This window comes from Nannobrachium achirus (genome assembly GCF_963921795.1).
Source record: "Nannobrachium achirus genome assembly, chromosome: 9".
Classification (NCBI taxonomy): Eukaryota; Metazoa; Chordata; class Actinopteri; order Myctophiformes; family Myctophidae; genus Nannobrachium; species Nannobrachium achirus.
The window spans coordinates 45,535,745-45,563,170 of record NC_137818.1 but is presented as its reverse complement, the minus strand read 5'-3'; the positions used below and the strand labels follow the sequence as shown (position 1 = coordinate 45,563,170).

At 41.8% G+C, this 27,426-nt stretch overlaps 1 protein-coding gene across 1 annotated transcript in view; it reads left to right on the top strand.

Annotated features, from left to right (window-relative positions):
* The first annotated feature begins 9,586 nt into the window (after window positions 1-9,586).
* atp13a2 (ATPase cation transporting 13A2) overlaps window positions 9,587-27,426 on the top strand; it is a 33,118-nt gene continuing 15,278 nt past the window's right edge. The window contains exons 1-19 of the mRNA XM_080733283.1: window positions 9,587-9,709; window positions 14,397-14,473; window positions 15,479-15,646; window positions 16,441-16,499; window positions 16,861-16,927; window positions 17,018-17,097; window positions 18,071-18,148; window positions 18,279-18,348; window positions 18,523-18,657; window positions 19,506-19,572; window positions 19,928-20,059; window positions 20,848-21,003; window positions 21,651-21,761; window positions 22,473-22,519; window positions 22,636-22,824; window positions 23,637-23,843; window positions 24,767-24,877; window positions 25,324-25,480; window positions 26,102-26,213. Coding sequence (XP_080589409.1) covers window positions 9,697-9,709; window positions 14,397-14,473; window positions 15,479-15,646; window positions 16,441-16,499; window positions 16,861-16,927; window positions 17,018-17,097; window positions 18,071-18,148; window positions 18,279-18,348; window positions 18,523-18,657; window positions 19,506-19,572; window positions 19,928-20,059; window positions 20,848-21,003; window positions 21,651-21,761; window positions 22,473-22,519; window positions 22,636-22,824; window positions 23,637-23,843; window positions 24,767-24,877; window positions 25,324-25,480; window positions 26,102-26,213 — 2,036 coding nt within the window. The 5' untranslated portion in view covers window positions 9,587-9,696. The remainder of the gene's footprint in view (window positions 9,710-14,396; window positions 14,474-15,478; window positions 15,647-16,440; window positions 16,500-16,860; window positions 16,928-17,017; window positions 17,098-18,070; window positions 18,149-18,278; window positions 18,349-18,522; window positions 18,658-19,505; window positions 19,573-19,927; window positions 20,060-20,847; window positions 21,004-21,650; window positions 21,762-22,472; window positions 22,520-22,635; window positions 22,825-23,636; window positions 23,844-24,766; window positions 24,878-25,323; window positions 25,481-26,101; window positions 26,214-27,426) is intronic.

The following is a 27,426-nucleotide window of genomic DNA, read 5'->3' as shown; positions in this document are numbered from 1 at the left end:
CGCAGTATCTTGTGTAATAACAGCAATGTTACTATTTTTTGATTAGTTTACTTTCCATAAGATAGCAAAGATAAATGACTGGTGATGAGTGCTGTTAGAGAACATGTCATGGGCAGGCAATCCTGTCGAGTAAACAAAAAAGAAAAAACTAAACAAAGACATTATAATTATATAACTGTGGCGTGTCTGCAATAAACGGGCAGCTATAGTGTAGATACTATATTAATATGCTACTTTAATTTAAACAAATTCCATCCACACCATAGAGTTATATTAAGAATAGAGAGGGCAACTGATATCCCCGCCCGGCGCCCGTCCACTTGCATTGAGTTCTTGCTCACCCAGCGCATGAAGCGTACTTCCGCGTTTGAAACAAAGAAACGCCTCTGAAACGTGACGTAGTGGGGCTACTATTTGGCTTCTGAGCCAATCGCGACGGTCGGGGAGCGAGAAACGGGGAGGCGGGGGTAGCGGGGGGGGGGGCTATCTGCCTCAACTGAACTAACTGTTTGAATAGTAGCCCCAACTGCAGTACCTCAAACGGCCACCATGTACTTTTTGCTTCAAAGCGCCCCCAGGGTTCTGGGGGCTTGATCCACACTCACAAGCTAGCCAACTTGCTACCTGCTAGCTTAGCTAGTCAGTCAGTGTGAGACCTTATCGGACAAGTTCACGCACACGCACGCACACACACACACACACACACACACACACACACACACACACACACACACACACACACACACACACGTAAAGAAAATGGGGGGAAAAAGCGATCTGAGCTTTTTGATTCCAACACCTACACTAAAACTAATTTAAAAGATAATAATTGTATTAATTAGTAATTCTAATTATTCAATTATTTACCTGGATTTGGTAAATAATTGCAAAAAAAGGCCGAAATCAAATAAACATTCATCCTTCGTGTTTTTTACCACAGATGGGAATGAGTCGGAATGAGCATGCTGATTGGTCGACTCAGTCACGTGTCCCCATACGAAGCGAATCGGCGGGCCAATGGCGTTGCGCGAATCCCCCCGTGCAGCTGCGTGCAGCAGGAGCAGGTGTTTAAATGACAACAGCGGTTCTCAAGCCGTCAGATGCTCTCAGAACCTTCACTGGATCAGTCACGCATCACCAGCTCCGACACAGAGGACGTTACTTGGCTTTCAACCTAACCTAACGAACTCGTTTTGGCGTTTCAACTCCAACTACAGTTTCAGACAGTTCTTGACTTTCACGGAGGACGTTGCTTGGTTTTCAACGACGACGAGGACCTAACCCCTTGTTTACTTGATAGCCTACCTACAGCCTGCGTTTTGGTTCTTTGTTCCGAGTTTCTTCCAACTGTTCCAGACCAGAAATCATCATGGGTCAACTTGGGAGCAAACTCCGCAAAGTCCGTTCTACTGACAGCCACACGACCACCTTCTCAGCCCGCCTGGCTGATTGGCTGAAGCGTACTGAGCCAGACTGCAGCGCAGAGGTGACCCAGTACGTCTTCTTCGAAGAGGACAAGCCGTATGAAGAAGATGAGATCGATGACAGTTTGTAATGGCTTCCTGCAGCGATCTCTATCATCATCATCGGCGGTCACTCGATCGTAGTCGACTATGACTGTAGGCCTACTCCTTGGTCCCAACCTAACCTAACTGACTCGTTTTGGCGTTTCATATTTCAATTCTACATCTGCAGTTCTTGACTTTTCTTCATTTTTGGGGAGTTAACGTTCAAGTTCTTCGTCGACCGTCAACCAGTTCTACCGAGAGGGTAAGTTGACAAGTTTTTGTGACAGTTAGCTAATGTTTTCATTTAAAAAAGGGTGGCTCACAGTATGTTGTGTTGGGGAATCACTCCAGTCGTTGTGTCGCTTGACATAGCCTATTTGAACTGCTATGGTGATGTTGGGTGAGTTTCTGTGACAGTTGGCTAATGTTTTAATTTAAAAAAGTGGGCTCACACAGTATGTTGTGTTGGGGAATCACTGAAGTCGTCGTGTCGCTTGACATTTGAACTGTTATGGTGATGTTGGGTGAGTTTCTGTGATTCTGTAATTTGCCTCAAAACTATTAACATAATGCTGTTGCCTTTTAGTTTTGCGATTTTATGGGGGGTGTACATTTTGTTTTTCCTTTTGAGGAATGTCGGATTGAATCGGCTAAACGTCTGGATTGAGATGGTCAAAGGGCCGGTTGCGGCTGGGCTCTACGTTGCCCATGATGTGTGCTTTAGTGACTCCCATTTCAGTGGTGTTTGGTAGTCAGTATGCAAATGTGTTTTATGGAGTTTTCAATTTTAAGCATGGAGCGTGTGTAACATAGCATGCCTGCCTCTTGGCTAGTGCATACTGTACTTGCAAAAGAGACTTGGTCTTAATGTTTATACTGGTTAAATTCATTATATATGGGGGTAATATGTCATTTAATATTCATTTTGTAGCTATAATGGGCCAGATTTGATTGTATCTGGTTTGGTGAATTAGTTAAAGGTCTTACAGTATATACAGCAATCTCATTGTGGTTAAATTAACTTGGCCATCATTTGTCTCATGTTACTTGCCAAAAAAATTGTAGATGTGTTCATTTTTGACAATAGGTACAGCTTTAAAGTGTGGTATGAAGTATTCTTGTGTTGTGCAACCAGAGGTCCTTGTCAGATTTAGATTATAATACAAAACTATTCAAGGCCTTCGGTAGGGCGTTCCACATTTAAGTGGTATAGCAGGAGAACAGATTTTACCCTTTGTTTGAGCCGAACTGGGTTGAAGATGATCTGTGGAGCTGCCTCTGGTGTTGTAATTGTGGACATCCTTGATGTTTTGGAAGTATTTTGTCAGGTACATGGGTATCTTGGTGTGTAGTGTATCTTGTACACCAGGCCCATTGCAATATGCTGTACTCAGTAATCTACTTTGAGCCACACCACACTTGAAAAGTGAATAGCGGTGATGTGAGCCAAAGAAGGAAGGTTAAGCAAGACCCTAATTAGTTTGTTTGGGGCCTTTGAGGCATCGCAATACCATACGTGGACTCATAGTCATAGGGGCTGAATGAGTGCACCCGCTAGTGTCTTACCATCGGGGTGATCCTCTGTAAGAAATGAGTTTGTTTATTGTGATTTTTTTTTTATTACCTATATAGTCATCTTTTCATTGGAAAGATTGGCCTCAAGGATGCAACCCAATTTTCTTTCGCATTATTACATTGTCACCCACTTTGACTGTGATGTTATCAACCTTGCTAAAGTTATGATTTGATCCAAAGAGGATGGTTTCCGTTTTACCTAGGTGTATTGATAGTTTGTTGTCATTGAGCCAGGTGCAGATCTTATTTAGTTAAGAGCTAGCAGTTAAGTGGAAGTCGACATGAGTGAGGAGTCTCTTCTGATTGGTCACAGAGGTCCCCTCAGTTGAAATAGGTTAGTTGAGCCCTAATCTTGGTGCGTGTGGACGTGTTTCCAGTAAGGATGGACGTCTGAAGACGGCTGCACTACCACTTGCCAGTGAGCCTGACTCTTCAGGTGAACGCACAGTGCAATGATGGGTCCCAGGTTTGAATCCCCCACGGAGATGTCACTTTGCTCTGTATTTGTTGTTTTTTTGGGCTTTTATGCCTTTATTGGATAGGACAGTAGATTGACAGGAAATGGGGGAGAGACAGGACAGATGATGTGGCAAAGGTCTGGATCGGGAATCGAACCGGTGACGCAGTCAGGCATCAATGCCTATGTGGTATGCTCCTGGACCAGTAAGCCAGCGGGCGCCCCTCTCTGTATTTGTCTTGATTGATTGAGGAGTCTCTGACTGGTCACAGAGGCCCACACAGTTGAGCTGGGTTAGTTGAGCCCTACTCCTAGCCTCTCCTGGTGGATGTGGACACATGGACGACTGCAGTATGAAGAAAGCTGCATTATCTTGCCAGTGAGTGAGCCTAGCTCTTCAAGGGAATTCTCTTTGTAATGCCGCCCCACTGAGATGTCACATTGATTTGTATTTATCTGGATTGATTGAGGAGTCTCTTCTGACCGCTCACAGAGGCCCCTCCAGTTGAGCTGGGTTAGTTGAGCCCTACTAACCGCTCCTGGTGGACATGGACGACCGCATTATGAAGGAACCTGCATTCCCCACCTCCCACTGGGCTGTTACTTGATTGTTTGTCTGGATTCCCTCTGTACTTTAAAAATTCCAAAAACATAAAAAAAAAAAATACAAATACAAAAAAAAAAATATCTGTCTAACTAACACTACTAACTAACTCTATCTACAGGTAACTAACACTAACATGTCTGTCTAACTAACACTACTAACTAACTCTATCTAACTAACACTAACTAACTAATACACGCATGCATGCATTGCACACACACACACACACGCACACACACACACACACACACACACACACACACACAATCAAAACAGTATGGAGCGTCTGGGTGTGGTAGAGGTAAAATCACACCCTCTCCCGCCACTGCAGACGGCTGGGTTTAATACCCAGTAGCAGCGGTGCCTCCAGCTTGGCCGGGCGCTCCAATAAACACATTTGGCAGTGTTTGATTAGTTTAGTTTAGTTTATTAGCACATTGCAATACAAATATAACAATAGTTAGGGGGTGGGAAGCTGGTGAGGATCAAGTGATCGTGTTCTTTTTGCTGCTATGCAGAAGCTGCTGATGCACATAACCTTGATGCACATAGCAGTTTATACTGTAGCAGCAACAGGAACTGCAGGACACTTGGGGAACATTTGGGAATTGGCAACGACTAAATCGGTCTTCTCCCTGGATTGTTACCTTGACGTGGTGGAGAAGCTTAAGTGACCCAAAGAGCTCACCTGGCAGGTCCAACAACCATGCCAGATAGCTCAAAGGGCAGGGGTCAGACTAAGGACAATCCCTTGTCCTCCATATTGGAGGTTGGGAATGAGGTTAGCAACCTCGTCCCTTAAAACAAACATGGTTACAGAAATAATCTCAAGAAACCAAAGCAGTAAGGTGCTCCAGAGGATGAGACACCAGGAGACACAGCCACAACAACACCTGTGCAAGGTAGTAGGAAAAAGTACTCTTTTTTTTTTTTTTTTACTTTTTCTTGACGGTTTTCCAAGCATTGATGTGTAATTGTACATGATCCGTCTCTCGTGAACTGCCGGTATAGTGATCCACCCATTACATTTACACATGTATTCAATCTTTCACAGATGGTGGAGAGTCTGTATAGCTCTCAGACGTCGCTGTCTTGTGATGATTCCTCTGATGACGGGTCCGGTGAATGGTGGTGACCTCAGTGAGAGCGAGTGAGACGCACCGGAGGCGACAGTAAGATTTTATTTTATAATCGTGAGATGAATGATTATATATATGTTTTCTATATAATCTTAAATCGCTCTGGATAAATGTGTCTGCTAAATGCCTAAGTGTAAATCAATTTGTTCTTTTTTTTGTACTTCATCTGTTATTTAGGCTCAGAGTCGGTGTTGGTGATGATGACTATCATGAAGAGTCACGTGATGGTTCGGGAGGTAAGATTATGGTTATTTAAACACGTCCATTTGGTTCCATTTGTATACTGTGTCTTTGTTCATTGCTTTTCACTGGCACATGGTAACTAAGACATGATGATGATGAGACAATGATTTTATTTTGTGCACATCATAACTATTTTTGTTTGTGTGTTTTCAGTTGTGGAGGGAGCCTGCAGCATCCGTTCCACCTGTTAGGAAACCGGGAGAGACAAGCAAGGTAAGAAATAAAAGTGTGTGTGTGTGTGTGTGTGTGTGTGTGTGTGTGTGTGTGTGTGTGTGTGTGTGTGTGTGTGTGTGTGTGTGTGTGTGTGTGTGTGTGTGTGTGTGTGTGTGTGTGTGTGTGTGTGTGTGTGTGTGTGTGTGTGTGTGTGTGTGTGTGTGTCAAAATATATTTTATTGTAGTGAGAGAGAGAATGTATTGTATTGTACAGTTGTGTGTTGAGATCGGGGGACCGATCAACTGGAATCAGTATCTGCCGATATACCAATATTCCCGATCACAGTGTTTAATCCACAAATTATTTTATTTATTGTGTTACTGCAGCAGCATTTATATATTTAATGATTCTTCTTATAAAACATTGACATTGTATAAAGTATAAACATTAGGAGATTGCAAGCTGAGGTCCTTTAGTATCCAATTCAACTTATAGATAAATATTGTGAAAATAGCTGATCTAGCTTGTAGATCAGCAAAGCCATAGAGGCATTATCGGCCGATCGCGATCACTCATTGATCAATCGGCACATCTCTAGTTCATCTTGTGTGTGTGTGTGTGTGTGTGTGTGTGTGTGTGTGTGTGTGTGTGTGTGTGTGTGTGTGTGTGTGTGTGTGTGTGTGTGTGTGTGTGTGTGTGTGTGTGTGTGTGTGTGTGTGTGTGTGTGTGTGTGTGTGTGTGTGTGTGTGTGTGTGTGTGTGTGACTAAATGTATCGCATTGTAAATGGATATGTTTTTCTTTACTTATAGGTAGAGGACAGGCGGTTTCTCCTGAATGGTTCGGTGCAGAGGTGGCTTGGCAGCCTGCAGACTTCACTTTACAGCTACACCATGACTCATCAACGATGCCGCAACCATCCAGTCCGACCAACCAGCAGACTTCCTCAGCCCTTTTTTGATCGAAGTCTTGCTCAGTGGTATTGTGGAGCAGACCAACATTTATGCTGAACAGTGCCTTGCCCAGACCCTAGAGATGCCACACTCAAGGGTCAATGACTGGCAGGAGCTCACAGTTGAAGAACTAAAAACATTCCTTGGCCTCCTGTTTCTGACTGGCAAAAATACTATAAATACGTCATTGAAGTCAAAAAATAAAAAGATCAAGTTAGTTTTCAGCTTGATACAGTATCGTTTCTCTCAGATGTATTTCCTCAGAGGGCATATTTTGGTCAAACCATGCTTTATTCAAATTTCTATAAAGAACTGAACATGCCAAAAACATAATTTTGAAAACTATACATTCACTTCTTTCATTAAAGCTATTGTGTGATATTGTCATCATAATACAGAATATTGGGTTTTGAAAGATTGGTCAAAATTGCTAAAAAGCTTGGCAGGAAAGCAACACAGACAGAAATAAGTGCTATACAAAATGTAATGCCTCAACTCTTAGTGCTCCCAGTTAAAATATGATTGTTTTGGGGGTCGCGGCCTCCCATTCCTGCTTCCAGGATGCAACCAGCCATGCATTTACATCCTGCTAACATTATTGCACAGTCTTCCCTGTACAAAGGCTCAATCTGATTATTCTGAAGATATAAAACATATGTTGTGCCAATTTATTATATTTTTTTTAAACCTCAAGGCCAAGGCAGGAGTCTACATCAAAACCAGCCTATACAAGTGGGTTTTCAAGAGTGACAGTGATGGAGCTGGTACAGGCTCTGGCAGACATGCTACAATCACCGCTAGTCTTCATACTGTGACCCTTTAACAAACAGCAAAGCTTCATCAGAGAATTGGAGCCTCTTTATTTATACAGATCCCCATTAGCTGACGCCTTAAAGGGTTAGTTCAGATTTTTGAACATAAAGCATGAGGAAATACTTTTCATTAATATAGTGGTTCCAAAGGTATTAATTGGTTGCCAGAGTCCAGTGGTTCCAAAGGTATTAATTGGTCGCCAGAGTCCCGTGGTCAGAGTTCTGTTCAGTTTGAATGTAGTGGGGGTCCCTGCTTCATCTCTCTCTCAGCTATACAATATGTACTGGGCCAGGGGTCCCTGCTTAATCGCTCTCAGCTTTACAATATAGTGGGGTCACTGCTTCATCTCTCTCAGCTATACAATATGTAGTGGGGGTCCCTGCTTCATCTCTCAGCTATACAATATGTAGTGGGGGTCCCTGCTTCATCTCTCAGCTATACAATATGTAGTGGGGGTCCCTGCTTCATCTCTCAGCTATACAATATGTAGTGGGGGTCCCTGCGTCATCGTTCTCTCAGCTACGATGACACGCCTACATACACAGAAGTAAGCAGACATGTATTTTTCTGCATGTATTGAGCTTGGCGTTTCTGTGCTATGCATGACTTTTACTTGTAAAAGAGTATTTCTGCAGTGTTGATACTTTTACCTAAGTACGAAATGTTAGTACTTTTTCCACCACTAATAACACCATTGTTATTATCATTGAAAACTACTTTAAAAGAATATAGAAAATTAAAAAATAGATTTACTATTTTCCAAAAACGTTATTGATTATTTCATACTGTATGTTTGTGTAGGTCTGGGGGTGACTGGGTCCCCCAGGACTCAGGAGACACCAAATTGATTCTGAGCCAATCATTTACTTCTTCCAGACTAGAGACGACCCTTTAACAGTAGAGGGCGCCAAAAGCTTGCGTACTTTGTAACTTAGGCTACATAAGGTACCTTTCCCCTTTGTGAAGTTTGGTGGATACATACATTGATAACGAATCGGAATGATACTAGAATAGCCTACACTATTATTAGTCAGAAATTAATTTGGATATGTTTCTGGATTAGGGTTAGGAGAAGGCTTTGTTTAATGTCTTGTAGTTAGTCGTTATAAATCAATGTGTAGTTGTAAGCCTATGTGTACTGTTTACTTTGGCAAAAGAGTACCTTATGTCCACAGAGCAGCCAGCCAGCAGCCAGCCTGGGGACAGGCTAGACTAGGGTATGCACGTCCACTGGGACCCGCCCCCCTAATCTAGACTGAGTGGCAAAACATTGAGCAGCATGGAGCATTGGAGTTTGGAAGTGCTAGTTGCAAATCACTCAACGGCCCTGCATACCACCTGTTTCTAATTTGCACATAATGCAGAAGGCAGCAGGATGTTGTGTTGTTGAAAACAAGTGCTTCCAAACTCTGACACTTGGAAAAATAAAAACTAGTACAGAATATATTGACAGAAAGTAGCTCATAACATGCCTATGGTGGATTTTTATGAAACAAAAACTTTGCAGATAGAAAGAGGATAATTCAAGCTTTCAGTACAGCCGCAATGTTGGTGAGTTAACTTTGTTTAATACAATCAGATAGGACTTTTCTGTTTGGATGTATGGGCTGTCAATGGCAGAAATTAGTTTTTTGCCACTCAGTAGGCGTGTTCCCACATAATTTCCAGCAACAGTGATGTCACGTGCATACCCTCTATTGTCCATTTCTCCTACTAGAAATGGACAATGTCTAATCTATGAATGTAAAAAATCTGCCGCTTTCTGAAGAAACTTACAAGTTAATTGAGTTTGGAAGTCGTTTTTCTTGCCATGCAGTATAGTCGTATTCGTAGGCTATACACTAAAAACACACTACAAAGTGTGTGGTACTGCTAGCTCTGATATTACTGTAAAACATAGTATATCGTCATGCATGAGCTGATGAGCATAACTAATCTCTCAAAACAGATTCGGGAGAAAAACATAAAAGAGGGGGGGGGGGGGGTAGTTCCTTTTTTTATTGATGGGTTCCCTCCCAGAAGACAGATGACCGTCTTGTGATCCAAGGCCATCACACTGTGCACTGTGTTTTGGACCTTGCGACTTCCCGTAGAAATGCTGTATTATGCTTCGTATGAGATAGCAAACTGTGTAGCGGAACGAAGCTATATAAAGCTCTCATGTCGGTGTTTTATGTCTATTCACTCAACAAGACATTAGATATGGTGTCAGATGTTGTAACTTGAGGACTATCATCACAGTGACCAAAAAAATGGACAGACATGGTAAGAAAGAATGCTTGGAGTCTGATCAGCATTGTTGCTTTCCCTCAGCATTTATTTTGAACCTCTATATGATTTGAACCCATTGATTGATCGATAGGGGATAATTGTGCAGGTTACAGGCAAGGTCCTATTTTTGAAGGTAAGGGAAATGTTTCTTTGGGGTGGTGAAACTACACAGTATTGCTTGTTCATAGAACAAGCTGTCTAGAAGCTCATCTACAGCAATGAACATAATGTCTTGTCAGTTGTCATAATATGATTATATGACAAGACAAGCACGGCTTGCGACAAGTGTTCATTGTAGATGAGCTCCTAGACAGTTTGTAATTATGTCATTAATTAGATCTTAACTTGTATGACAGTGGTTCTTTCCTGGCCGAGACCCCCAAAATAATCATATTTGAACTGGGGACCGTTGGGGAAAGTCTCATATAATTTGACAATTTGGACATTTTTTGACCAGATTCAGTAAATGGTCTTCTTTCTTTCTTTGCTGTAGATGAGCTTCTAGACAGCTTGTTACTATGTCATTGATTAGGCCTTAACATGTATGACATACAGTTATGCATTCCAGGCAGTGCTGAAGCACTAGACCTACTTCCATTAAATGTAATGATGTGATGTTCTTCCTGCAGCCTATATAGGAAGCTAGAGCATCATAACGTGCTGAAACTGTGTTAAACAGCTAGGAGGCAGTTTGAAGCTATATTTTGTTGAGTAAATCCCCCAAAAAACAAGAATTATTTATAGATATTGAGTAGGCTATTTGGAATGTATAAAGAATACACATGCTTCAAGTGGCAGCTTGATATTGATCAGATTATTTTCTTATTATTCATTTATTATTCATTGTTATTGACCAAATGAACAACATATCTGTTACAAGTAAATTGAACAGTTTGCTATGCATGCATAAGCACATTCTCCTGCAAAAAAATAATTCATTATTCAACTGTTGTGTTGAATAAGTATTATTAGTAAGCCTACTTGAAAAGACAAAGTACAGAATAGGTTATTGCATATGTTGCTATCAGACATTTGTTGATGCAAAGGTCATTTTTCAGGGTGTTTTTGCTTCTTCAGGTCAGATGACTGTCTTGTCTTGTGTTTTTTAAGCTCTGTCATTTCCTTTTTGCCTGAAAGGCAATTCCCCTGTCAGTTTCTCTTATACACAATGTTTTATGCCTTACTTGGAATTTCTAAATAGCTGTTGCTAAACTGTTCTACATGGTCTCTTTTATTTTTAGAGATTTGTAAGTATGCTCATATATTTCTGCTAATATTATTATTTAAATGTCACTGCAATTTGTGGGTAAGTTGTACTACACCTGTAATTTGTGGGTAAAGTTGTACTACACCTGTAAACTTAAACTAAAGTATGACCTTATACTGTGATGACTTTCCACAATTGTGGGTGTTTGTGTGAAGGTCTACTCTACTTCGAAGTTGGAAAGATTGAGATTTGTTCCAGCCCATGTAGCTTAAAACACATGACTGATTATGGTTGGTTTTTACACCATGCCAAAAAGCCAAAGTATATGCAAACCTGATATGTTTGGTGTTGCATTTAGCAGGCACCAGCCTTGTCAAGGCCAAGGGATTGAATGCAATTCCTCCTTGATAATCAGCTTATTGCTGAGTATGAGCTAATATACAAATAATTGAGTCACACTGAAACTTTGTAAATAATCTGGCAATTTAGAGGTCTTCAGACTTACAGATAGGATTAAAGTGGGTTCAAAAGTATTAGCTGTATAAGACTTTGATACATTTTGCACTTACTATAAGGGTTCTGGGAGGTGGAACATTATGTGGTAGAAACTTGTTGCTGTCGTAGGGTAGCTGACACATTTATTGTGTACTTGTCTTTTACTACTTACTATGTGGGAGGTTAATGTGTCTACATCACTGAGATAATAAACATGTCTTGTTTTTGTTTAATGTTATTTGGTCAAACTGAGGGGGAAATTAGTTTTACCCCCTGCACAAATAGTCTAACATTAACATGCTATATCGGTGTCATATGGTCCCTCAATTAAATATTTAGGAAATCAGGCAGTGTTCTCTTTTAAATCACTTCTGAAAACCATAAAAACTCACCTTTATAGGCTTGGTTTTACTACCTGCTGCATAGTCTGTTTTGTGTTCTTATCTTTTTATGCTTTGTTATTGTTTCTCTTTTTTTTTTTTTGGACACTGTTAAGTGATTTGTAATTGTTTTAAAAAGTGCTATACAATTATGGCGTTATTATTATTACTAGAAGCTGGGCCGCCCTTCGGGCGGCCCAGCGTCTAGTCGGCGACCTGGCCAACTCGGAACAATGTAAATAGGGAATGAATGCCCCGCCCTTTAATGCAAACCCCATTATACCTGTTTTCATAGGACCCGTTTTGACCATCTGTCTGCCTGTGTCCATTTATGCCCATATATGGAGATATCTGTATCTGTCTGTCTGTCTGTCGGCGTCCATTTTATGTCCATATATGGAGATCACTGCAGTTATAGTTCTGGGTCCATTTTATGCCCATATATGGAGATATCTGTCTATCTGCGTCCATTTTATGCCCATATATGGAGTATCTGTCTGTGCCTCCAACTGTGTTGCAGACACAGTGCCGGTCCCCCCTTTAATGCAAACCTCATTATACCTGTTGTCATAGGACCCGTTTTGAACATCTGTTTGCCTGTGTCCATTTATGCCCATATATGGAGATATCTGTATCTGTCTGTCTGCGTCCATTTTATGCCCATATATGGAGATCTTTGACCATCTGTTTGCCTCTGTCCATTTATGTCCATATATGGAGATATCTGTATCTGTCTGTCTGCAATCCATTTTATGCCCATATATGGGGGCATTCATTTTATGCCCATATATGGAGAACGCGCGTGCCCGTGGGACGAACGGTTCTCGAGATACGCGGATTACATACATACATACACACTCACAGAGATTTTTTGTTGACTCATGTGGCGTACGTGATGTCAGAGCCTTTTATGAAGTGATGTCACAATGAGTCAGAGCTTTCGCCGATTTCCTCCGGAACAGCCTGATGTCAACAATCAACCCCGCATAAGGAGATTCCGAACGTTTCGCGCCGGTTCGGGAAAACCGCGCGTCGCGTCGGGTCGAGGCCCGGCACTGCACTCCGTGCCGCGGCGGGGAACGCGCGTGCCGAATCTGAAGCCGGTGGGACGAACGGTTCTCGAGTTACGCGGATTACAAACACACACGCAGAGACTTCTCGCATTTATAGATAGATTAGGTCTATTGTTATTATTATTAAATCATTCATCATTACCCACTTCTGTGAGGTTTTTGCATCATGGCATACTAGGCATAGCCTCCACTCCAGTACCACTGTTACCTCCACCTCCTATGAGTCACTGCTGGACTGACATTGTGAAATGCATTAATTGGAACATAATAGATTTGATGTATACCTTCTGCCTATCTTCTAACCCCGATGTGTAGCCTATGTTTGTAGCTGACTTGATATCACGTCTGTCGCACGCCATTAAGATAAATAGGCTAAATAGATCTGCTTTTTGTGATTTGGCATGTTGCCTGATGTGAACCGGCAAAGGTGGGCGTGGCGTGAACCGAATGTTTAAGAAAAAGAAAAAAGGGGCGTGTCAGCCGAACGCATACAGGTTGCAGACGCGAAAACCTGTTATCAAAAGAGTCAGACTCAGAGACAGAGAGCATTACTTGGGTTTAACCGTTTAACGTATTGTTTTTAACATTATAATGTTGTCCTTAAAGGAGCAATAGTATTATTAGGATATTCGATTAGTGCTTATTCTAAAGTTGCTTATATTCGTGTGAAGGCATAAACCTTCCCCACCACACCAGTACAACAGGTAGTAGGGATTCATTCTCCAAGAGGCAGGCTGGCAGCAGCGACATCAGATATGTGTTTTCCGGGAAAGTCTGTGGTTCGTATTTGACGGTAAGCAGCAGCGTGCGCTTTTGTCTTAAAACAGGTGTGCTTTTTGACAGCTTTGATTTTTAGTAGCGTTGTGATTTTCGTTGAGCTGTAGACCTACTACCGTATGTTTTGCATTATTGCCTGGACGCACCAGGTAATGATGACCTGTAGGCTATATCTCAATACAACACTGCAACATTATTTATACTTTTTCATGACTTGGATTATGCTTACATAGACGAAAGAGGAAACGTCAAAAGCAGTGGACTTTTGTGTCAAACCCAGAAGTTATTGTCACAATGAAAGTTGAAACCCTATGATGTAACCACCACCACCTAGGAAGTAAAGTAAAAAGAATATATAGGCCTATATAATAATAATAAAAAGTCAGACTTTTACTTTCCTATAGCCTAGATATGTAAATGTCAAAATCGATCAAATAGGCCTACATCTATGATAGTATTGATGTTTTTAATGTGGATATTGTTTTAATTTTGGTCTGGAACATAATTATTATTGCACATTATTATTGCATTATTATTGATCACATCACCAAAGATGGCCATTCTAGCCAACATTGGAATTTATTTGTTTCAAATATCCTGTACGTGGCACTCATGTTCATCTACTACTTACTCGTGTTTTGCAGTTCTGACAATATTAACTTAGTGGGTGTGTATGTAGCTGGAGGCTAATGCATAGCCAATTTAAAGGTTTGAATGGCATTAATAGCTTATTGTTACCTGTTGTTTAGGTTGTGTGGTGGAGCCGCAGAGCGGACTTCCCTCACCCAGTACCAGAAACCCCATCTTCTGCCCCACCTCACACATGGTAAGAGACCCTCATGTTTTTAAAGAGCCCTATGTTTTTAAAGATATGTTATGGGGCTTTTATGCCTTTATTGATAGGACAGTAGACTGACAGATTGGGAGTGACACCCAGCAAAGATAGTCGGGATCGAGAATCGAACCAGCGACACGCTGTCAAGGTACACTGAGCCTATGTGCTATGCGTCTGGACTGGTAAGCCAGCGGGCACCCCATATCCTCCTATGTTGATGGCTTCTGTTAGTTTCTGTGCTTTAGCGTAGAACAGGACTCCATTTACAAACGGTAGGGAGAGGCACACTGGTCTGGTGTTTTAGAAAGTCCCTGTCCCTGTGGAGCCCTGTGCAGTGGCTCTGGGGTATAGCGGCGAGGTTCGCAGTTTGATCCCGGGCTGCCCCAGAGTTGGTGTCGAAGTGTCCTTGAGCAAGACGCTGAACCCCTAATTGCTACCGATCTGCTGGTTGGTGCCTTCCTTGCATGTTTTCTCCGCTGTCTGTGTATGAAGGTGTGTGTGTGAATGGGTGAATGTAATGCACAATCGTTGTAAAAAGCTTTGGGATTTACTCTTATCAGTATTTTCCCAATACAGAAGCAAATGAAATACCCTAAAATATATTTCAATCACATTTAACCTGCTGTCCCTATTTCAGGCATAGGTGGAAATTGCACATTTTAGATGTAGCTGTATTTCTTTTATTTATACTTTAATAATCATAACCTACAAATAATCATAAATAGCAGATTGACATTAATACAACACATCATGAATGATACAAGTGCAACACGGTTTGAGCTTGTAGATCGTCTGGTTTTCCTATGAATACGGGTGTGCCTTAAGATTTTAACTCTACCAATGGACAATCTGTGCTCACTGCTTCTTCTGTCATGCAAAGTTGTTGCTGATAACCCTTTCTGCTGGCTCAATGAATGAACATGACTCTCCATTGCTGGCACTCTCCTGCCTCTCTTTCTCTTCTATGTTGTCCTCCTCCCCACCCCTTGCTCCCAGGATGTGCAGGGGTATAGGTGGGTGTGCTGGCGCGTGTGGCTGTGTCGACTAGGGGGCCTGCTGTCTCTGGGCCTTCTGTTCCTCCTGTTCCACTGGTGGCCACGGTTGGCTGTACTTACCCGTTGTGCCCCCTGTCCTCTGGCCCTGGCAGATATCCTGCTACTGAGAGTGAGAGGATTCGTTTTTATTTTTACATTGTAGTTAAAGGGGGCAATTATAATGTATTAAGGCATATTTGTAGCCTGCTTCCAGACCATAGACCCCACCCACTCTCAGAGTGGACTCTTTCTCTGGTCTGGAGCTGAGTACATGAATCGGGATTTATTTTCGGCTGCTCCAATGAGCGCGGGGGGTGGGGGTGGGTCTAACGAATATCCAATCCGCGCAGCAGTTGAAACAATTCAAACGAAGTTCACACACACAGGCAGGCTGAGGAAGGCACACACACACACACACGGGCGCGTTGATTTCACCAAGCTGTTAATGTTGATTACATGTTTCTGGTCGCAGTTCTGTGTGGAAGCAGTCACTGGCACAGACAGAGACACACACACAATCACACACACACTCCGCGACCACCGATCACCGTGCGTCGCGATCACTCGCAAAAAAGTCCCTCCTCCGTAATTCGCTCAGAATAGGCACAGTTTCAGACTACTGCGTGAGCTGAGTCTGAGATCAGGCTAGCATATTTGCCTTATTAGCCAGGGATCCTTTTAAGGTTAGCTGTTACTGATCTTATTGCGTTTTATCTAATTATGAAACGGCACTGATCATGTTCCCATTATATTCTCTCTGATGCAAACTAAGCACTTTTGATCTTGTGCAAGACTATATTTGCAGGGGGGGGGGAAAGCAGCGTTGAGGATTATGAAGTATACATTTCCTTTCCCCCCCCCCCCCCCCCCCTTGGTTCTTTTTCAGTAGTTCTGGTGTGATTTTATTTTTATCTCTCTTTACAGGATCATTTCGGCCAGCAGCATGTTGTGGAGGTCTTGACCAAAGAGCTGGAGGAAGGCAGGTCAGCTCCGCGACTTCCACCAGTCACAACCTACAGTAGTACACAGACAATAAGAGTGCAAGGGGATTGCATGTTATCTAATAGGGCTGGGAAATAGATTGTTCATATTGTGAGATGAGACTAGACATTGTCTGGGGTTTTTTATTTATATGTCCTAATATCATGATATAGCATAAGTGTTCGTAGAAATTTCCACTATTTTTTCACAGCATTGTTATAAAATAGGGATTTTGTCGTTAATTGATTTGTCGATACGATATATACAAAATGTAAACAATTTAAGATCAATCGCAAAACGAATTGATAGAATAATCGCTAAGAAATACATTTTTCTTAGCGACATTTTTTCGTCCCTCTTCAGTGTGGAGCTGATTGAAGACCTGGAGGATAATGAATGGAGAGACAATGTCCAGCTCCACAAAGATGAGGTAAGGTGGAGCGGCAGAAATGTTTGCCGTTGACATGTCAGAGTTTATTCCTCCTAGAATAACGTTGTCTAATACCCTTTTGTCTTTCAGAAAACACTGATGCGCTACTACTCGTTTGAGGGACTCCATTATGTCTGGCTGGCCAGGAAGGGAGCCTTCTGTCGTGTTAGGTACTATATACTATTCAGAACCGGCCCACTTCTGCCGGATTTAAACATTATTGTGCTCACTTAATCCATTTAGGCCTAGAATTATTGACTGCTTTAACTGTTAGCAGATATACAAGCTCACAGTGCAGCACAGAGTGCCACGCTGCGAGCTTGTAGATCTGCTATTTTTGAAAAAGTCGTGAAAATGTGTGCAAATCTTTGAATATATGTATTTTCAAAGCGAAAGTTTGTAACTCAAATTTTGCTTCTGGGTTAGGGTTAGGGTTAGAACTAGGATGTTAGAACTGGGACTAAGATGCGGGTCCGTGGCCAAATACATATCAGTTTGGGGGTCCTTCACATGAAAAGGTTTGAGAACCACTGACATAGTAGTCTCTCAAGAACAGACTAACTGAGTTCCAGTTAAGTGAAAAGGACCTTTTCTTTGACGGTGGCTGGCCAGATTGTTGACATAGAAACATATGTTTTAAAAAGAAACCTTAGAAGGATTCAAAAGACACTTGTAGAATCGGGTCAAAATTCATATTTTCATGATTTTTCAAAAATAGCAGATCTACAAGCTCGCAGCGCCACGCTGTGAGCTTGTATCTGCTATTTTTCAATAGTTAAAGCGTAAAATAATGATACACAATAATGTGTACCCGTTAACAAAACAAGAAATTAAATTAAAAAAAACACTTTCAACCTGACATCCCTACTGTGGATGAAAATGTAGAAATGAAAATCTTGAGAAATAGCAAATCTACAAGCTCACTGTTAATTAGTTAATTAACAGTCAAAATATGCGGAGTAGACATGTGATATTATTCCAGAAGTGTTTTTAACCCCTTTCGAAGAGTCGTTTCAGGATACATGTTACTCTGCAATCTGGATATTCTGTTTACTGAATGTTTATTTATTTATTTTTATATATCACTACACAGACATCATAAAAGTTTATTGCAGTATTACAATATTGCCTCTTTGTCTACAGTGTCCTCAATGAGGACTGGACCTGCAACGATCTGTACCGCTTCCAAGATGGCCTCAGTCATCTGGACCAAAGCATAAGGTACTGTAAAGTTGGGAGGAGCAAGTACTTATTTGATCAAGATGAACTGTCTCTATCCTTCTTCGTTTTGATTCTTACAATACAGCTCCTTCACTGTTCCATCATTCATTATGTTTTTATTTTATTTCAGGCGGCAGGTTTATGGGCCCAACCTTATTGATGTACCTGTGAAGTCCTACCTGGGTTTGCTGGTTGAGGAGGTACTGTAAAACAGAGAATGCTGTGCAATGCAACATAAAGAACACATTTGGAAGCTAGCTGTAAAGCTAACACCTGCTGGATTAATTTGAAGATTAGATTTTTGTACACTTAAAGTGTTATGTGATATCTGATTCATGTGTTTCTTGCCTGTCTGTCTTCATCTCTTGGTCCAGGTCCTTAATCCATTCTACGTGTTCCAAGTTTTCAGCATTATCCTGTGGACCATTGATAATTATTACTACTATGCTTCCTGTATCTTTATCATCTCGGTCTTATCCATCAGTGTTTCCCTGTATGAGACCCGCAAGGTAAGCTTCGGCACCTTGGTAGTTCAACCCTAATGCCTATATACTTGATTGTTTCCAAAAGGCAGCTCTACAACCTCACAACGCTCTGCTATTTTGCTCAAATGTTCACCTATGTTTGCAGAACTTTAGGTTTTTATTATGACATGCCCAGAATAGGGAGCAAGGGTTCATGTGGGTGGTTAGACCAAAGTTGGTAAACATCTTCCCCTATAGCAACTGGTGTGTTTTTAAGATGGATGGTGTTGCAATTTGTGATCATAATCTATATACCAGGCAGGCCTTGACACTAAGGCTTGCCCCCTTAGTGCCCCCTTACCTGCCTGCGGCAAGTAAATAAAACATTGGGGCAGGTGAAGTTTGCTTTCAGGTTGCCCGACCGTGCAAGTGCTCATTTGAGAGGAGAGGCAACCGTCTATAAACACAACACGAGATATCTGTCTATACACCTGAACATGGCCAGAGGGCTGTCTTCCTGTCTGTGGAATACACTTACAAATATAAAATAACGTTTGAAACCACAGACATATTTAATCGTAGCTATGTAGGTATTTGGATTTGGAGGTATGACATTTTTTAGCACACAGCCCCAGAAAGTAAAGAAATAAGTGTTTAATTGAGCGGTAATTAAAATCTTGCCCATCATTTTATACTGGACGATTTACTTTTCGGGCAAGTGGGCATGACCTTTGGGCAAGTAGAACATGACCTGTACTTGCCTGACGGGCAAGTGCCACTGAGACCTTAGTGTCAACCCCTGTACCATTATCAACAGACATTTAGCTTTGTTGTGTATTTCATGCCGTTTCTTTGCTCTTGACTAAAATGCCTCCATGTTCTGGTCTCCCTAGCAAAGAACTACTCTACGTAGGATGGCTCAGCTCATCACCAATGTCACCATTCGGAGAAGTTCAGGAGGTACTCTTTGATGTATTCGTTTATTTTCATTGACCACTTACCTGAATAATTTAGTCATTTTTGATTAAACATCGTTGCACTGTAATTGAAGTCATCCTTGACCAGTCCTGTACACTTGAATTCCGTTGGCTAGAATTTCGTTGGCTAGAATGTTCAGATCTGTGTCTGTTTTAAATGCAATAACAACACAACTTGGACAAAAGGTTTTCAAATGTTACTAAATTTATGTTGGATTACCTATCTCAAGCGATTTTCAAGTCTCTGTAATTTTAGTTTCATACCACCATTAGCGTGTGGCCCACGTTTTTTATGCTCTGGCTATTTGGAAGTTGGTTAACAGTTGTGTGTTCTTTAGAGGAGGAGTGTGTGAGTTCAGTGGAGCTGGTACCGGGCGACTGTCTCATCATCCCCCAGGGAGGCCTGCTGCTGCCCTGTGACGCTGCCCTGCTGGCAGGGGAGTGCTTGGTCAATGAGAGCATGCTCACTGGTAAGCACTGGCACACTGAGCCTTCACAACACAATGCCTCATCATTATCCTGACTGAGCTCCTTGAATATCAGGGGGTTTGTGACATTTTAACCTCTTAAGAACGATTTTATTTTATTGTTTTACGACAGTGTCTCACAAAAGTAGTACAGTAGCTTGTATTTTCTCTATTTTTGATCATTTTTCAAAATGTGTGCACACTTTTGAACGTTTTGGACATTTTGGGCCTATAATGACATCCGATCCCCCCAAAAAGGGACCACTTTGGTACAGTTTATAGTTTAGGCATTTAGCAGACGCTTTTAACCCAAGCGATTTACAATAGCAGGTAATACATCAATATAATAAGCAAGATAATATGTCAGTACATCATCAACAACAATACAACAAACTTTGTGACTTTGTGGTTATTTGACCATTTGAAGATCTGGATCCAGATCAGCACATCTTCCTAATGAAAATCAACTGGAAGTTGACATTTTATAAAGAATGAAATCTGGGTTTGGTGATTTTCCATAATATATTGTCAGATTAAACTTGGTTTGTGTTCGTTTCTGGGATAAAACAGCTCTCCTGAGTCTCTTCAATGTACAATGTAATGCAGAGCATATTTTGATATATATTTCTAATCAATGGAGCAAATATTCTTCCCCACCTTTGGACTTGCATCATGGCAAGGTAAACAAAGTGGTCCAGCCCTTTAACTATGATGAGATATTTGAGTCAAAAGGAAGTGGGAAAGCTGTCCTTCCAGGGTGCTAGCAACAAGCTGTTCATTTCTGTGTCCAGGTGAAAGTGTGCCTGTGATGAAAACACCACTGCCAGCAAGTGATGCAACGTACAACTCCGAGACCCAACGGAGACACGCCCTTTTCAGTGGCACACAAGTGATCCAGGCCAAGTCTGGGGGGGGTGTGGGAGCCATCGCTGTGGTCACAAGCACAGGTAAGAAGGGAGGACGGGGCATACAGTACCTCTCTAGACTAAAGAAGAAAATGTGTGTTCTGTGTGAAATATTTCCTTATTTATTTTCAATGTAAGAGAGCAGGTAGTTTAGTTGCTATATATTAAAATGTGTTCCCAACTTTTTTGTGATTATGGGCCACTTGAAAATCACGAAAGTGTCGTAGCCCATCCATGTGACCAATATCAAGGCATTAGAAGTCAAATGAGCACGCACATCTTGCAAAACACTTTCCGGGTGCTGAGCAAAAATACGTACATAGAGATAGAAGAAGGCCAGCACATTCGTCAGTGCCTGACGAAGACCCTTTCATGGGTCGAAACGTTGCCTAATAAAATCCCCCTGGGAGCTTCAGACGGTGTGCTGGCCGCCTTCTATCTCTACCAATATCAAGGCAGCCATTCAGCTGCCGAATGGAATCTGCTGCAGGTTGAGAATTACTGTATAAATTGTTCAGGGCTTTAGTGTTATTTCAGATTATTCATTAGAATTCAATACACCAGAGATTAGAATAAATTACAGCTGTGTAACAATCTAAGATGACGCTCGCTGCTCTGTAAACCCTTTATTAGTGAGTATCAAATGTCATTGCCAAGCTATTGTGTTGTGGGTGTGTCTCTCCCTTCAGGGTTCTTCACAGCTAAAGGTGACCTGGTTAGCTCCATTCTCTACCCTCAGCCTGTCGACTTCCGTTTCTACAGAGATGCCAGCAAGTTCTTGCTTTTCCTGGGTGCTGTGGGTAAGAGCTGAATCTTTCTGATGTGTCAAGGAATATGGTTTAAGAGATAATGTAAGGCAAGGTATGGCAAAATGAACCCCGGCAGGGAGACGCAGAACAGATGCAAAGTGGATGACCTGCTTCCTGTACGCTATCCTGTACACTACACTACTTAGAATAAAATCAATGATTTGACAGACAATACTTGATCATTTCACTAGCTTACAAGCTTCAACTTTCATAGCAACAAAGGAAGTACAGCATTTTGGTATTCAGAATAGCGGTCTGCTATAGAAAACTAACTGACTACAGAATGCCTTGATTGACCAATCAGAATGGCGCCGATAACAGAGTGGTGTACCACATAGGCTCGGCTGCCTGACAGCGAGTCCCCGGTTCGATTCCCGGGCTGGGCAGACTTTGCTGCAAGTCACTCTCTGATTTTCTCTGTGTTTGCTGTCTCTCTACACAAACTATCAATTGTGAATAGAAAATACAGAATAAATACAGTACAATTGAATATTCAACAAAGAGATGTGGTGATATGTTAATGCTAAATACGTTGTTTTAATATATTGTAAGCAATAATAACTGACTCCAAGAATCATGCAAGTAATATATAAAAAGGGCTTTCTATTATGTTATCACAGTGAAAATATGAACAATGTGACTGGCATATTTGGTCTAATTAACAAATGTTGTTCTTTTCTTTCCCTTTCGTTTTTGTTTTAGCTCTGCTTGGCACAATTTACAGCCTTTTGGTCCTCAGCAGATCCAATGTAAGTATCATATTTCTTCAACTGATGTTTTGATGATGAATGTTTTGATGCTCAAGGATCTATTTTAGTTGTTTTGCTCTATACAGCAAAATACTGATGTTTTGTTTTGTCCCCAGGTGACTGTGGAGCAGCTGGTGATCCGGGCCCTGGACATCATAACCATCGTAGTGCCGCCAGCCCTGCCAGCTGCCATCACCACGGGCACCATCTACGCCCAGAGTCGGCTGAAGAAGCAGGGGGTCTTCTGCATCAGCCCTCCACGTATCAACGTCTCTGGCAAAATCTCACTCTTCTGCTTTGACAAGGTGAGATCATGTGCGTGAGTGGAAAACGCCACAGCTGCCATAACTCAGCAAAACATCACGTCTTGCAGGAAAGTAGCATCAGGATTCAGGATACAGATCGGTGCTCATACACACAAAGTAACTGATGTCACTGACAGAAAGGCCCATACAAGGAGATATGAACATGTGTCGTGTTTGCACTACTCACTTCGCACCGGTGCGATTCCTTTTCACAACAATTCCAAAGTATGGACAAACATTATGTTACATGTCATCATCTCAAGTGATTATCAGAAAGAATGGTGATGAGTCCTGATTGGCTGAACTGCAGTTAGTAGTGGGATGAGTGACTGCATGTGTGTGTATGTGTGATATTTAAAATGGTTGATTACGTTTAGATTTGTTAACTTGGTAGTCTTTTTGGTTGTCTTTAAATCCATTTAATTTAAGGTGTTATTCCTAATGGAGGCCCTACTAGTGGCATGAAAATAATCTGAAATCCAGTCCTAATCTGCATGTCAACAGACTGTGGACCCATCAAGCCAATGTCAGCTTGCAGCTAGCTTCTCTGCTGATATCATATACTGTTGGCAATTACAGTACTAACACTATTGGAATCTGTTTGTTTGCACTGGAAATATGTAATTTATATAAAATCTCATAATGGACAACTTTCCATGTACCAAAGCTATCCAAGTGTATACAGTATACCTAGCTTTGCCCTGCTCAAACTTACATCTAATAGCGGTAAATGACTGCCGTAGTAGTGTATTTGTGGTCTATTCTACCAACCAGTCATCCACCACTGCCTCTTTGTGCTCCTGTTTCCCCAGACAGGAACCCTGACAGAGGAGGGTCTGGATATGTGGGGGGTAATGGAGGCAGGGCAGACTGGCTTCTCAGAGCTAGTGGCAGACCCCAGACTCCTGGCCCCGGGGCCCATGATCTCTGCCCTGGCCTGTAGTCACACTGTGGCCTTGCTGGGGGGCCAGCCCCTGGGAGACCCTCTGGAATTAAAGATGATTGAATCCACTGGCTGGGTAAGACGCCGAGAGGCTTCAACAGATTTTGATTATGCATTCAGCCTTGCATCCCTGTCCTTGTGTGCCTATTTTGGACGTGCCGTATGCGAACATTTTCAAAGATAAAAAGAAAACTACAGCTGCTACCTGGGATTTGAACCTGACGGCATGATCAGGCACAAACAAATCAGTCAGCTCCATATTTAACAAAAGGGGACATGCCCATATATGGGCATATACTGATGACATCACAGATCTCCATATATAGCCATAAAAGGGACAAGGACTAACAAATACAGAGATCTCCATATATGGGCATGAAAGGGACAAGGACTGACAGATATAGATCTCTATATATGGGCATATCAGTCGGATTGGCGGTGCGACGGAGGTGTCTCTAGTAGCAGAAATAGGGGATGTGCAAGCTCACAAGTTGTCACAACACGTCTGTTGTGAGCTTGTAGATCTGCTATTTGCGCTGCTGCAAGTATAAAATAGCGCTTCGTTAAAACAGTGGTTCTCAACCTGTGGGTTGGGACCCCCAAGGGGGGGTCTCCAAATTATTTTTGGGGGTCCCCAGATGATTAACTTAATGGGCAACATTGTTTTCTCACTCAACAGCAAACAAACCAACATAAAGACAAGTTTAAGTGTATAGAGGGTATCTACACATTTTTAAAGTGACAATTTAAGGACTTTTTAATACCTCTAAAATGACAAATTAAACATTGTCCAAATTGTCAAATATTAGAGGCAGAGATTGTGAAAATAGCCGATCTACATGCTTGTTGAGAGCATGTAGATCTGCTATTTTCACAATGGAACCTCAACGTAGTGCTCGTCAGGTAGGGGGGGTCCCCAGTTAAAAATATGATTATTTGGGGGGACCGCTGCGTTAAAAGATGGTTGTGATTCCCTCCATTTACTCTTGTCTCCTCTAGGAACTGACAGAACCAGAGGGAGATCAAAAGGCACTAGACTCAGAGTTCGGAGGTCACAGAGTTCTGGCGGTCATGAAGCCTCCCACACAGAAGTTCCAACCTGCAGGCGCTGTGAGTGTGATTTCAACTTTGTATGTTATTTTGCAATATTTGCAATAAAAGGCTGATCTACAAGCTCGAAATGTGACGTGTTGTGAGCTTGTAGAAAACGAATAAGATATAATAATATCTGTGGGCTTTATAAGCATTCAATCTTGGAACACATCTTGTTCCATGTGTGTTCGTTTACATTTCTAACATTACCAACTCTACACGTTGTAACAGGAGCTGGCAAAAGATTCAGTTGCGGAGAGCTGAAACGTGTCTTGAGAGATTAATGAACATTAAAGCAATGAAAAGTATTAACAACAGATTGTGACTAAATAATAAACTACATTGGAACACAGGTTATTTTAGACATAAAAAGTTTCTGCCCAAAAGCATCGATATGTATTCTATAGAGCTCATCATAATTGCTATACAACAGAGCAACAAACTGCGTTTTTTTCCCCCTCCAGTCTATAAGTGACGGTGTGGCCATCATCCGGCGCTTCCCGTTTTCTTCGTCCCTCCAGAGGATGAGTGTGGTGACGGTGGCTCCTGGGGGACATCCAGCTCGTGCCTTCATCAAAGGCGCTCCAGAGATGGTGGCTAGCCTCTGCCTTGAAGAAACCGGTTAGAATCTCTTGGCATAGCCTGGGGGAAATTTAGGCCTAGGCTACACGGAGCTGGATTTTTCATATATCCCGGTTTTTCAGATATCCACATAGAAAAATATCTAGGTCCACACGACAAAGATATCTAGGTCTAAAATAGTCTGATTCCCCAGACCTCCACTAGGGGGACAATCACACACACACACACACACACACAGTAAAGTCTTCAGAGATATCCGGCTTCCATGTCTACACGGATCCAGTGAATCGGATATTTTTCAATGTCTTCACTTATTTATCCGGTTTAAAAAATATCCGGTTTCACATCCGAAATATCCAGCTTCGTGTGGCTGCAAGCCCCAACAGCACACATAAATGTCTAGCTTCAGAAATATCCAGCTCCGTGTAGCCGGCACCTAAATGTGTATTAGCCTGATAGCATTGTTGTGCCCCTCAAAGACTGAATATACATTTCGAAGGTTCAAATACTTTACAATTACCAATAATCATAAACACTGACAACTAAAATGTATTTCTTAACAAAAACCTTACTCTACAAGTCAAGCTCATAGTTTTGACTCAATAATACATTGCAGATTGTGTTTTGTAGGTGTAATGTTAGCTTGTCTTTGTTTTATAGTGCCTACACAGTTCTCAAGTGTACTGCGTACGTCGGCGAGCGATGGCTACAGGGTTCTTGCACTCGGCTACAAACCACTGGATGAGCAGACTGACCTGAGGACCATTGAGCGGTTAGATCACACGTTGTGTTGTTGGTTTCTATGTGCTACAGAATCCTTCACTGTCTTTGAAATGCTAAAACACAGCTCACAGAGTGAGGGTAAAGTCCTGTTTTAATTTAACCCATTCAGAACGGGTACTATTGTGTATCATTAACTATTGAAAAATAGCAGGTATACAAGCTCACAGCGCGGCACCGAGTTAGTACAGGCAATCTAAGAAAAAAAACGGGCCAACCTTGAACAAATTGCAACACAAACTCTTTCAACTTTTTTTGTTTCATAAATATGTTAGTAACAACATATCAAAAGTCCTAAGAAATCCAAGTGGTGGAACATAGTGGAAAAATGCTGAAATAGATGATGTCACAATTCCCCATTAACGCCCATGTTAAAAATTGATTTATGGAAGTTTTCTTAGCTGTTGTCCAAAGAAAAGGTTCAATACTTTCCAGAATTACCTAGAAACTGTGTTGGATGCAGTAAATTGATTGTTCAAAGGGGAATTGTTAATATTATAGCCATTTTGTGAGAAAAAAGGGACAAACTTCACCCAAGAGAAAATCGGAATTAAGGTTTATCAATGCAATAAAAGGTAAAACTATAAACACAACATTATACAAAACTTTAAAGTTATAAAAGCAATGTTGTCATTATATTTAAACTGTTCATCATCATCATCATCATCATCATCATCATCAGTTTCAATCAGACATGTGTTTGCACACCCCATGTCTGCAGTTTGCACATGCAACAGAGCAGTCAATGCCATGCTTCTTGCAAGTGCACCTCATCTGATGACCTGTAGCAGTTCCTGTGGAGCTGGAGGTATGTCTGTCTGGACAGGGACAAGCCCCCCATAATTCTCTTCCCATCCCCATTATTGCGGCAGGAGCTCACATGCAGTTCCCTTCCACTGCTGCACTTGGTAGTACACACGGAGACTGTGATACTTTGCTGCTGCAGCTGTAGGTGGCAGACTCTCTGGCTTTACAGCTTGAGATGTGCTAGTAGCCACCTTCTCACAAAAGCGCTTGTATCTAATGAGTCAAGACCCTCCCCAGACTTCCCATTGTACAGCCAAACCAAAGCCTTCTCTCCTGCTGAAACAACCTCTGCTGTTGATGCTGGCTGTTTGTCAAACACTGTAGCTTGCTCACGGAAGTCATTGATGGTTGTGATTTTTTTTTGAGGGGAGCTGCTTTCCCAATGCCATAAAGCCGGG